A 13,544-nucleotide genomic window follows, 5' to 3' on the forward strand; every position below is an offset into this window, starting at 1 on the left:
GTCCATATACACCACATCCACAGCTCGACCCTCATCAACTTTTCTAGTCACATCATCAAAGAACTTGATAAGGTTTGTAAGGCATGACCTGCCCCTCACACAGCCGTGTTGACTGCATTTAACCTGTTCTTCAAACGAGCATCAGTCCCTACTGACATTGCCCTGCATTTTCCCCATATCCCTGTGCACTATTTCTATCCCAAATAACCGTCCAGTGCCCCTCTTTACTGCCTCAGTTGAACCTGTACTGCCACATTTGGAGAAGTGATGGCCTATTGATATTATCGTTAGATTGTTAACCCAGGGACCCAGGTAAAGTTTGGGGATCCAGGTACAAATCCCACCACAGCAGATGATAGAATTTGAACTCAACAAAGAATCTGAATTAAGAGTCTAAAGATAATCATGAATCCATTGTTGATTATCAGGAAAAACTCATCTGGTTCACTAATGTTGCTGAGGGAAAAAAGCTGCCATCCTTGGTCTGGCCTCCATGTGACTCCAGATCCACAGGGACATGGTTGACTCTTACCTGCCCTCTGGGCAATAAATGCTGGTGACACCCTCATCCTGTGATTGAATGAATAAAAAACAGTTCAAGGCACTGCATTCCAGAACCTAACACCTCACTGTGTGAAAAAGGTTTTTTTCTCACATCACCTTTGCTTCTTTTGAAGATAAGACTGTCAGACCATCAGACATAGGAGCAGAAATTAGGCCATTCAGCCCATCAAGTCGGCTCCACCATTCAATCATGCCTGATAAGTTTCTCTTTCCCGCTTTCTCCCTGTAACCCTTGATCCCTTTGATACCCAAGAACCTATCTATCTCAGTCTTAAGTACACTCAATGACCTGGCCTCCACAGCCTTCTGTGGCAATGAATTCCACAGGTTCACCACTCTATGGCTGAAGACGTTTCTTCCTATCTCTGTTCTAAAGGGTCTTCCCTTACTCTAAGGCTACGCCCTCGGGTCCTAGTCTCTCCTACCGATGGAAATATCTTCCCAACATCCACTCTGTCCAGGCCATTCAGTATTCTGTAAGTTTCAATGAGATCCCTCCCTCATTCTTCTAAACTCCATCAAGTACAGATCCAGAGTCCGCAAATGTTCCTTATATGTTAAGCTTTTCATTCCTGGGACCATTCTCGTGAACCTCCTCTGAACACGCTCCAGGGCCAGTACATCGTTCCTGTGCACAATACTCCAAATGTGGTCTGACCAGAGCTTTATAGAGCCTCAGGAGTACATCTCTGCTTTTATATTCAAGTCCTCTCAAAATAAACGCCAACATTGCATTTGCCTTCTTAAGTAATGACTCGGAGTCGAGAGTGTGGCGCTGGAAAAGCCCAGCATCTGAGCAGCAGGAGAATTGACCTTTCTGGAATAAGCCCTTCATCAGGAATGAAATGTCAATTCTCCTGCTTCTCCAATGCTGCCTATCTGCTGTGCTTTTCCAGCACCACACTCTTACCTCTGATCTCCAGCATCTGCAGTCCTCACTTTCTCTTAACTACTGACTCAACCTGCAAGTTTACCTTGAGAGAATCCTGGTCTAGAACTCCTAACGTTCTTTGCACTTCAGACTTCTGAATTTTCTCCCCATTGAGAAAATAGTTCATGCCTCTATTCTTCTGACCAAAGTGCATGACTTCACATTTTCCCACATTGTACTTGTCACAAAACTAGTCCCTTTTTAAAAACTGTTCCTTGGCTCAAGGAGACTCTGTCCTTGATTTTTGTCAGAGGGGCAATAAACCCGGCCGGGCTCCAATCAGTCTGGTTTTGTACAGAGATGAAAAGGATTTTGAGAGGCCTTTTATCTATATGTAAACAGGTGACACCTCAGGTCAAAGTGGTCATGTTTTAGAAGTGATCTGTATAATGAAAGGGAAGTGGTCAGTTCTCTAACAGAGCTGAGCAGTTTAGTTCAGTCCTGAACTGGTGGGAGTTCAGCTGTGTGGAAATTTTCTCTGTCTCTTTCTGCCCTTCAACTTCAACCTGTCAGCATGTGTTCCATTTATACTGGGTTTTAAAGAGAGTTTGTTTATTGAGACTGTTGTGTAAGTTCGGAACAGCATAATTAAGTCTAGTTTGGATAGATTGAGTTCTGTTGGGGTTCTTTATTCTGTTCTTTGTGTTTCATTGTGTAATTTTGTGAATAGATTTTTGTCTGTTTAAAGCCTAGTAGTCAACCTCACTAACATAATCCGGGTAATTTTCACAGTACACTTACCGAAACAAATTGCAAAGTTATGGTCTGGGCTGCCTGCTTAGGAATGTTTTGAGTGATGTGGCCTAGTCCATAACATACTCCATCTGCCACTTTGACCACTCTCCTAACCTGTCCAAGTCCTTCTGCAGCCCCCCCCGCCCCACCTCCTCAATGCTATCTGTCCCTCTACCGCTCTTTGAATCATCTGCAAACTTACCCAGAATGTCCTCAGTTCCTTCATCTAGAGCATTAATGTATAAGGTGAAAAGTTAAAAAAGAAATTATATAAACCAGGAGATTTAGAGTCTTCTCAGTTTAGGGCACTGAGAAGACTCTAAAACAAACGAGAAAAAAAAGAAAAGAAAGAAAACGTAAAGTGAAAAGTTGTGGTCTGAACACTGAGCCTTGTGGAACACCACTTGTCACCGGCTGCCATCCTGAGAAGGGCCCTTTAATCCCCACTCTCTGCTTCCTGCTAGACTGCCAAGCTTCTATCCATGCTAAGATCTTACCTGTCACACCATAGGCCCAGATCTTACTCAGTAATGTCCTGTACGGCCCCTTGTCAAAGGCCTCTTGAAGTCCAGGTCGTTAACATCCATTGGTTCTCCTGGATCTAACCTGCTCATTATCTCTCAGAGAATTCTAGCAGATGTGTCAGGCGTGACCTCCCCTTGTTGAAACCTTGCTGACTTTACCGTACACTTCCAAGCATTCAGAAATCTCATCCTTCACAATGGATTTGAGGATCTTACCCACAACCAAGGTTAGGCTAATCGGTCTGGAATTATAAATCTCTTGAAATCTGTGCCTTTTACAAGCCTGAACAGTGTTTTCTCCAGCTACTCTGTCCAGTCCATTCGTCATTTTAAAAATCTCTGTCAAATCTCCTCTCAGCCGCGTTCTCTCTGAGGAGCTCACTCCCAACTCCTTCAATCTCGCTCCATCACTGAAGTTTCTCATCCCTGGAACTGTTCTTGTAACTTGTCTCTGCACCCTCTCCAATGAATTCACATCTTCCCTGTAATGTGGGGCCTACACCTGGACACACTCCACCAGCTGAGGTCGAACAGGGGGCTTGCACAAGTTCACTATCACCTCCTCGCTCGTGTACTCTATTTCCCTATTAATAAAGCCAAGGACACTGCCTGCTGTATTAGTCGTGCTCTCCAGCTGTCCTGCTGCCTTCAGTGATCTGTGTATATATACACCCAGCTCTCTCTGCTCCTAAATCCCCTTTAGAATTGTACTCCCTATTTTATATTGTCTTTCAATGTTCTTCCAACCAAAGTGCATCACCTCACACTCCACTGTATTGACCCTCATCTATTACCTCTCCACCCACTGCACCAACTTGTCGATGTCCTTTTGGAAGTTCCATATTGTCCTCCTCATAGATTACAATCCTTAATGTCATCTGCAAACTTTGAAATTGTTCCCTGCACAGCAAGATCCCAATCATTAATAAATATCAGAAAAAGCAAGGGTCCCAATACTGACTCCTGGGGAACTCCATCACAAAAACTTGCTTCCTACCTGAACAATATCCATTGACCTATTCATTCCTGTCACTCAGCCAATTTTGTATCCATGTTGCTCCTCTCCCTATATTACTGTGACCTATAACTCTCCTCACAAGCCTGTTGTGTGGCACTACATCAGGCACCTTCTGGAGATCCATGTACATCGGATCGACAGTGTTACTCTCACTGAGCATTTCGGTTATTTCTTCAAAAAAAAACTCCAACAAGTTAAACACAGTTTCCCCTTCAGAAATCCACGCTGACTCTCCAAATCCCCACACCCTCTTCCCCGCAAGCACCCCTTCCTCGTTAGCTTCTGCAAACAGGTGACAGGATGACCATTGTCCACTCCTGGCACTGCCAGCCCAAACCTGCCCACACTGTGGGCTGGTGGCCACACATGCCCGTGACTGCAGCAGACCTCTCCCCCGCTCATCTTCCCACCTCCTTGCCCCCTCCCTCCACCCTGGACCGGTCCCTATGGGGACAGTGGGCTGATTGTGACCTAATCCCTGGAACACAGACATTATCCCCCGTGCAATGTCACCCCCAATAGGACACTGACCGTCAGCAAAGCCAGGGACTGGTGTGGAAGGATGCCCCAACTTTCTGAGCCGGGCAGCCCCCCACCCCCAACTGATGGGTGACCCCACAGACCACACTGTGGAAACTCGCCTGTGACAATCAGTCACATTGCTGACTGCAGATGCCACGTCATAGAATCATACCATTATACAGGACTGAGAGGCCCTTGGGCCCGTTGAGTCGGTGCTACCAAAAATATATTTCTACCACATTAATCCCACTTTCCCACACCAGGTCCATTGCCTTGACTGTTATGATATTTCAGGTGCTCAACCAAGTACTTTTTAAAGGTTTCTCACCTGAACTACCCTCCCAGGCTGTGCATTCCAGACTGCATGAAAAATGTTTTCCTTAAATCCCCTCCAAACCACCTGCCTTTTACTTTAAAATTATGCCCATTTGTTATTTACCTTTTGACTCAGGGGAACAGTTGCTTTCCATCCATCCTGTCCATGCCCCTCAGGATCTTATACACCTCTATCAGGTCCCCCCTCAGTCTTCACTGCTCTGAAGAAAACAGTCCAAGCTTATCCAGTCTCTCTTCATTGTTAAACTGCTCCATCCCAAGTAGCATCCTGGTGAATCTCCTTTGGACTCCCTCCCATGCAAATCCAACATAACCTCCTGACTCTTATAATTGATGCCTCATCTGATAAAGATTAGATTCCCTACAGTGTTGGAACAGGCCTTTCAGCCCAACAAATCCACACTGACCCTCCAAACAGTAACCCATTCCCCTACCCTATATTTACTCCTGACTAATGCACCTAACACTATGGGCAATTCCCCAAACCTGCACATCTTTGGACTGTGGAAGGAAACCAGAGCACCCAAAGAAAACCTGCACAGAGATGGGGAGAATGTGCAAACTCCACACAGACAGTCGCCCGAGGCTGGAATTGAACCGAGGACCCTGGTGCTGCGGGGCAGCAATGCTAACCACTGAGCCATGGCAAGTGTCTGAAATGGCCTTTGTAACTACTCCATTATCCTGTAGTGCCACTTCAGGAATCTGTGGATAAACACCCCAAGATCCCTCTGAGCTTCCTCGTGTCCTGCCATTCATTGAGTACTCCCTTGTCTTGTTCCTTCTTCCAAAGTGTATCACCTCACACTTCAGGTTTAATTCCATCTGCCCATCTGACCAATCCATTTATATCATCCTGTCAACTACCCGACTAATTTTTGTGTCATCTGCAAGCTTTTTTTATCATTGCCCCATATTCTCATCTACATCATTTATAAACATCACAAATAATAAGGGACCCAGCGTGATCACTGTGCACCACTGAACACCAGGCACCAGTCACACAAACAGCCTTCTACCACCCCCCTCTGTCTCCTGTCTGTAAGTCAACTTTTGATCAAATTTGCCAAGTTACCCTGGATCCCATAGGATTTTACCTTTTTCATCCATTTCCTACGTGAGCCTTGTCAAAGGTTTTCCTGAAATCCATATGGACTACATAAACTTCACTACTCGCATATAGGACATGGCCATCGCTGACTGAACCCAGTATTTATTGCTCATCCTTCATGGTCCGTGAGAAGGTCAGGGTGGGCTGCCTTCTTGAATCGCTGCAGTCGATGTGCTGCAGGTAGAGCCACAATATCCTTAGGGAGGGAATTCCAGGATTTTGACCCAGTGACACTGAAGGAATAGTGACATATTTTCAAGTCAGGATGGGAAGTGGCTTGGAGGGGAACTTGCAGGGGGTGGTGTTCCCATGTATCTGTTGCCCTTGTCCTGGATGGTGTCAAACTTCTCGAGTGTTGTTGGAGCTGCCCCCATCTGGGCAAGTGGGGAATATTCCATCACACTCCTGACTTGTGCCTTGTAGTTGATGGATAAATTTAGGGAAAAACAAGGACTGCAGATGCTGGAAACCAGATTCTAGATTAGAGTGGTGCTAGAAAAGCACAGCAGGTCAGACAGCATCCGAGCAGCAGGAAAATCGACGCTTCAGGCAAAAGCCCTTCATCAGGAATAGAGCGGGAATAAATGCAGGGTCCAGTCAGCGATGGCCATGTCCTATAAGTGAGTAGTGAAGCTGATGTAGCCCATATTCCTCTATTCCTGATGAAGGGCTTTTGCCTGAAACGTCGATTTTCCTGCTCCTCAGATGCTGCCTGAACTGCTGTGCTTTTCCAGCACCACTCTAATCTAGAAATAAATTTAGGGAGTCAGGAGATGAGTTACTCACTGCAGATTTCCCAGCCTCTGACCTGCTCTTGTAGCCAGTGTGTTTATGTGGTGAGTCCAGTTGAGTTTGTGATCCATAATAACTCCTAGGGTTTAGATAGTGGGGGTTCAGTGAATGTCAAGGAGCGATGATTACCATAGGAACTAGGAGCAAGACAAGACCATTCGGCCCTTTAAACCTACCTCACCATAGATCATAGAACAATACAGCGCAGAATAGGCCCTTCAGCCATCAATGTTGCGCCGACCTGTGAACTATTCTCAGCTCGTCCCCCTACACTATCCCATCATCATCCATGTGCTTAAAGAAGGATTGTTTAAATCTCCCTAATGTGGCTGAGTTACCTACATTGGCAGGTAGGGAATTCCATGCCCGTACCACTCTCTGAGTAAAGAACCTGCCTCTGACATCTGTCTTAAATCTTAAAGCTGACGTCATCATCCTAGGAAAAAGACTTTCACTGTCTACCCTGTCTAATCCTCTGATATCTTGTATGTCTCTATCAAATCCCCTCTTAGCCTTCTTCTCTCCAATGAGAACAGACCCAAGTCCCTCAGCCTTTCCTCATCAGACCTTCCGTCCAGACCAGGCACCATCCTGATAAATCTCCTCTGCTTCCACATCCTTCCCGAAATATCGTGACCAGAACTGTACACAATATTCCAGGTGAGGCCGCACTAGCGTTTTGTACAGTTGCAGCATGACATCACAGCTCTGGAATTCAATTCCTCTACCAATAAAACCTAACACATCGTATGCCTTCTTAACAGCACTATCCATCTGGGTGGCAACTTTCAGGGATCTATGTACATGGACACCAAGATCCCTCTGCACATCCACACTACCAAGAATCTTTCCATTGCCCCAGTACTCTGCCTTCCTGTTATTCTTCCCAAAGTGCATCACCTCACATTTAGCTGCTTTGAACTCCATTTGCCACCTTTCAGCCCAATTCTGCAGTTCATCCAAGTCACCCTGCAACCTGTAACATTCTTCCACACTGTCCATACTCCACCGACTTTAGTGTCATCTACAAATTTACCAATCCATCCACCTATGCCTGCGTTTAAGTCATTTATAAAAGTGACAAACAGCAGTGGTCCCAAAACAGATCTTGTGGCATTCAATGTGGTAATGGCTGATCCTCAATGTCATATTCCCACTTTCTCCTCAGATCCCTTGATGTCCCTAAAAATGGAATTTGGGGGATGGGGCACTTAGTGGAGTATGTCAGTATTTACAGAGGTTCCCAAAGGGGTTATATCAGTATTTATAGGGGAGTCTTCATTTATACTGTGTCAGTAATTACAGATTTTGTTAGAGATAAGAAGGTTGAGAGGTGACTTAATTGAGTCATACAAGATAATCAGAGGGTTAGATAGAGTGGACAGTGAGAGCCTTTTTCCTCGGATGGTGACGGCGAGCACGAGGGGACATAGCTTTAAATTGTGGGGTGATACATATAGGGCAGATGTCAGAGGTAGTTTCTTTACTCAGAGAGTAGTAGGGGTGTGGAATGCGCTGACTGCAGCAGTAGTAGACTCGCCAACTTTAAGGGCATTTAAATGGTCATTGGATAAACATATGGATGATAATGAAATAGTGTCGGTTAGATGGGTTTCAGATTGGTCCCACAGGTCGGCACAACCTCGAGGGCTGAAGGGCCTGTACTGCACTGTAACGTTCTATGTTCTCAATCCCAGGGAGTGCATTTGTATTTATGGGACATTATAGTTCCCCAAATGGACACAAGGAGTCACTGTTTCTTCAGGTCAGAGACGCAATTCAGCAGCAAATCAGTCCCAGATTAACCAGCTGTGGCCTGCTTCCCTCAGATTAAACAGAGACAGGATTGGTCACTGAAATGTGAATTCCAAAACCCTGGAATTCCTATTGCACTAATCTCCTTGGGATTTATCAAGGATTATTCAGTGTCTAATGCGGAATGACCGTGCCCACTGGGACGTAGTTGGACTTGAGACTTTGCTCGTTTCTGAAGTACTCACATGGTTACACCACAGAAAAATCATTGTCAAATAAAGAAACTGACCCTATGACTGCACACACTGACCTCCCGACCCCACTCCACCCCATACAGGGTTTACTGTCCATAAAGGGTATATACACATTAGCAATAAGGGTAGGCCATTCAGCCCTTCAAGCGTGCCCCACCATTCAGTAAAATGATTGGCTGATCACATTCCACTATCTCACCTACATCAGAGAACCTTTGACTCTCTGTTGAAAAAGAATGTATTCAAATCTGTCTTAAACACCTCCACCATCCCCTGAGGCACAGAGTCCCAAAATCATACAACTTTCTGTGAGAAAAATATATTCTCATCACTGCCTCAGAGGGTGACCCCTAATTGTAAAACAGTGCCCCTTGGTCCTGGACTCACTCACAAGAGGAGACATCCTCCTCTCCACATCCACCCTGTCCAGACCATGCAGGGCCTGATGCACTTCAATCAAATCATCCCTCAATCTCTAAACTCCAGTGAAAACAAGCCCAGTCCAAGCCTTATTCGTTAAAAAAACCCACTTACTCCAGGATAAAAACAAAGAATTGCAGATGCTGGAAATCTGCATCAAACACAGAGATTGCTGGGGAAACTTAGCAGATCTGACAGCATTTGTGGAGAGAGAGAGAGAGTTAATGTTTTTAAGTCCAGTGATCAAAATGATATTAACCCATTCAGTTTTGTAAAGGTCATGTAAACTTCCTCAGATACATTTAGATGCTGCCTGAACTAAGGATTCTGAAACTGTACCCAGTATTTGAGATGTGGTATCACCTGTGCCCTGCATAACTGGAGCAGAACCTCCTTATTTTGATGTTTAATTCCCAGGTGTACAATGTTAGCTGTGTATTTGATGTAGTTAGCCTGTGAATGTTCAATTGCTGTGTCGATTACAGACATTCCTTTCTCTGAGGTTCCCTGTGTTTTTCTGGACTGAGTTTGTACAGTTTATTCGACCATGTCCTGGTTTTATAGATGTATTTTATTATTTTATCACCTGGGAATGGTGCAGGAGTGAGATAATTTATGAAGCTGGAAGAGGAATGTGAGTGGGACAAGCTGCTGGGGATTTCAGCACTGCAGAAAACACAGCTCCAGCAGCATAAATAATCTTTCACACCCTGGCCTAGCTGCCCTCTCCCTACACTAGCTGACAGTCTTCTCTGTCTCTCCATCTCTCTGTTTTTTTGTTCTGTCTTCCTTTCATGTTTCTGATTTCCTCTTCTCTCTCTCTCTGTCTCTATCTCCCTCTCTGTCTCCCTCTCTCTGTCTCTCTCTTACTGTCTCTCTCTTTCTCTCTCTCTCTCTCTCTCTCTCTCTGTGTCTCTCTCTGTCTCTCTGGCTGCAGTTTTGGGTCTGGGAATAACCCAGTCTCTGATTTGTATAGATATTTGCTTATAGGATATGGGTGTCGCTGGCTGTACCAGTATTTATTGCCCCTCCCTAATTTCCCCAGAGGGATGTTAAGAGTCAGCATATTGCTGTGGGTCTGGAGTCAAGTATCGTCCAAACCAGTTACGGAGAACAGATTAATGAACAAGATGGATTTTTATAACAATTGACATGGTCACCATCAAAAGTAGAGTAACTGTAGTTACATCCTCTCAATAATAGAATCCCTGTGGTACAGAAAGAGGCTATTTGGCCCATCAAGTCCAGACCAACCCTTCAAAGAGCACCCTGCATTTCCCATGGCCAATCCACTTAACCTGCATATCTTTGGATGCAGACACAAGGAGAATGTGCAAACTCCACACAGGCGGACACCTGGAGCTGGAAATGAACCCAAGTCCCTGGCACTGTGAGGCATAGTGCTAACCATTGATCCATCCCATTAGAGTAAGAGAGATAGGTGGTGGTAGTTTAATTTGAGGATGACCACCTGTCAGGTAAGGGGAGAGGCTGAGAAGGAGAGTCCTTCATAGTAACTTCAGTTGGTGTGGGAATTGAACCCACACTATTAGCTTCATTCTGTGTTATAAACTAGCCATCCAGCTAACTAAGCTAACCAATGCCCACCATCAGCCTTAAGCTGGCTTTCAATACCAGACTGTTGGTTAAATTGTATTCAAATTTCACCACCTACCATCATCAGATTGAGCACATTACCAGAGCATTAGCCTGTGGTGGGACTGGGCAGCTCTGGATTCCTAGCCCAGTGACATTACCATGGGCCACTGAGCCTGCTGGAATGGGTTTCTTTCGGTATTGGAGGATGCACTCAGCAGGGGGCAGGCAGCATCTCTGGAGAGAGTTAACTTTTGAGCTCAAAGAGCTTTTACCAGAACGGAAGAACAATTGAAACGGAAGAGATTCTGAACAGGAGAAAAGGAAGAGGATGGTTCAGGAGAACAAAGGAGAAGCTGTGTGAAAGGCCAGAGGACATTAGGAAGTGAACAATTTCATGATGAGAGTAATGAAGAAAGAAATGGTTACACCCAAATGAGGCAATGAACTGCTTTATTAAAACGAAACATGGAGAAACAGGAATGTGAGCCATGTCCTCTGTGGGCTCAGATTTAAATGCCAGCACCACTGTGTTTGCTCTCACAGACCTTGAAGAGATAGATCAGTTCCAACAAAGAGACATGCCAGCCTTAAACATGAACTCCATTTTTCTCTACACATCTGCCACACCTGCTGAGTTTCTCCAGCGGTTTCTGTGTCTGTTTCAGATTCCCAGCATCCCCAGGTTTTTGCTTTTCTTACTCAATGATACCACAATTTCAGAACATGTGACCATGGGAAAAACATCTCAAACTCCACCTTAACTAGGCATACCTTAGGCATGACCCATGTAATATTTGTACGTCAAGCTTGTTCAGTCCTCTGATGTCCATACCCAGTTCCTGATATTCTGAGGGATAATGTAAGGTTAAAGAGAGGGACATGCCCATTGAGGACTGAGGTGAGGAGAAATGTCTTCACCTAGACAGTGGCGAACCTGAGAAACTCTCCACCACAGAAAGTAGCTGACATCAAAACATCGAATGTTTTCAAGAAGGAGTTAAAGATTTTAGGGTTAAAGGGATCAAAGGAAATGGGAAGAAAGCAGGAAAAGGGGACTAAGTTGGATGATCAGATGATCATATTGAATGATGTAGCATGCTTGAAGGGATGAATGGCTTCCTCCTGCTCCTAGTTCCCACAATTCCATGGTGTTTCATCAAGTAAAACACCCTTTAGGAGATAAACTCACATAGATGTAGCCCTGACTCCCTCAGACTGGCACCATATTGAGATGCTCCCGAAGGGCATACTCATTGTTTTCTCCACCTATCATGTCATCTTCAATGATCTGTGCACAAATTCACCCAGCTCCCTCTGCTCCTGCCCCCCCTTTAGAATTGTACCCCCTATTTTATATTGTCTTTCAATGTTCTTCCAACCAAAGTGCATCACCAGACACTTCTCTGAATTGACCAAATATACTTGCCTCTCCACCCAATCCACCAACTTGTCAATGTCCTTTTGGGATTACCACACTGTCCTCCTCACAGATTGCAATTCTTTCAAGTTTAATGTCATCTGCACACTTTGAAATTCTCCCCTGCACAGCAAGATCCTGATCAGTCCAGAACTAGGGGGCATAGGTTTAAGGTGAGAGGGGAAAGATATATAAGAGACTTAAGGGGCAACCTTTTCACACAGAAGGTGGTACGTGTATGGAATGAGCTGCCAGAGGATGTGGTGGAGGCTGGTACAATTGAAACATTTAAAAGGCATCTGGATGGGTATATGAATAGGAAGGGTTTGGAGGGATATGGGCTGGGTGCTGGCAGGTGGGACTAGGTTGGGGTGGAGTATGTGGTCGGCATGGACGAGTTGGACTGAAGTGTCTGCTTCCATGCTGTACACCTCTATGACTCTATGAGTCCATTAATAAATATCAGAAAAAGCAAGGGTCCCAATACCAAGCTTTGTGGAACTCCATTACAGACCCTCCTCCAGCCTGAAAAATAACCATTGACCATTACTTTCTGTTTCCTATCATTCAGCTAGTGTTGTATCCACATTGCTTTTACACCATGGGCTATAACTTTCCTGACAAGTCTGTTTTGTTGGCATTGTAAAAAATGCTTTCTGGAAATCCATGTACACCAGTGTTACTCACACTGAGCCTTTCTGAAACCTCAAAAACCTGCAGCAACTTCCTCTTTAGAAATCTGTACTGACCCTTCCTCATCAAGCCACCTTTTTCCCTGTGGTTTAGTAATTCTCTCCCAAAGAATTGCTTCTCGAAGCTTCTCCACTGCTGAAGTTAAACAGACTGGTCTGTAGTTGCTGGGCTTTTCCTTACAAATATTCTTGATGAAGGCTGTAGTGTTTTCAATTCTCCAGCCTTTTGGCACGTAGTTTTATTTTGATAAGAAACCAATGATTGTGTTGATTAAGAAGCTTGGTTAATAGATCTTATAGAAATAAAATATTTAACTGACCCTCTTGGAAACTGCAAGATCTATTTTTATTTTATGCTGTGGGACTAGAACAAGAATGCAGACTTCGAGAGTCAGTGTCAGGAGAATGATAACTTTTAAAAGAGACAACCTTTCCAAACGACAACAGAAATAAACTAAGGTCAAGATTTCACAATCTAAAACTTTCACTCTAATAAACAACTTAAGATTGGCATAGAAAGAAACCTTACTTAATATGCAACAAATAAGCTAAATAAAAGAAGCCATACTTACTAAAGAATTAACACATGCATAACTTACTACACAGTCGCGATATAACCCTTTTGTTCTGGCAGATGTTGTAGTTTTACAGGAATCAGTTCATAGGTTTCCAGAAGGCCACCTTCTCTCTGTTGGTTAGTAAATTCAGGAATTCAGCCATCCGGCACCAGTTCTTCCACCAGTATTACTTACCTTGGTCATACTTTCTTCCCTAATTCTCTAAACATCCTGTTTCTCCATAATGATGTCTGTCTTCTCTCTCTCCCAATCCTTCTCTCTCTTCTGTTCACTCTCCCTTTCTCTCTGTCTGTCTC

At 44.5% G+C, this 13,544-nt stretch overlaps 1 protein-coding gene across 1 annotated transcript in view; it reads right to left on the reverse strand.

Moving 5' to 3' along the window:
* Positions 1-923: 923 nt before the first annotated feature.
* LOC122550985 (stromal interaction molecule 1-like) overlaps positions 924-13,544 on the reverse strand; it is a 100,488-nt gene continuing 87,867 nt past the window's right edge. The window contains exons 5-8 of the mRNA XM_043692569.1: positions 11,394-11,400; positions 6,996-7,000; positions 3,314-3,320; positions 924-929 (exon numbers count right to left, since the gene is read on the reverse strand). Coding sequence (XP_043548504.1) covers positions 924-929; positions 3,314-3,320; positions 6,996-7,000; positions 11,394-11,400 — 25 coding nt within the window. The remainder of the gene's footprint in view (positions 930-3,313; positions 3,321-6,995; positions 7,001-11,393; positions 11,401-13,544) is intronic.

The sequence above is a fragment of the Chiloscyllium plagiosum genome, chromosome 6 (assembly GCF_004010195.1).
Source record: "Chiloscyllium plagiosum isolate BGI_BamShark_2017 chromosome 6, ASM401019v2, whole genome shotgun sequence".
In the NCBI taxonomy this organism is placed as follows: Eukaryota; Metazoa; Chordata; class Chondrichthyes; order Orectolobiformes; family Hemiscylliidae; genus Chiloscyllium; species Chiloscyllium plagiosum.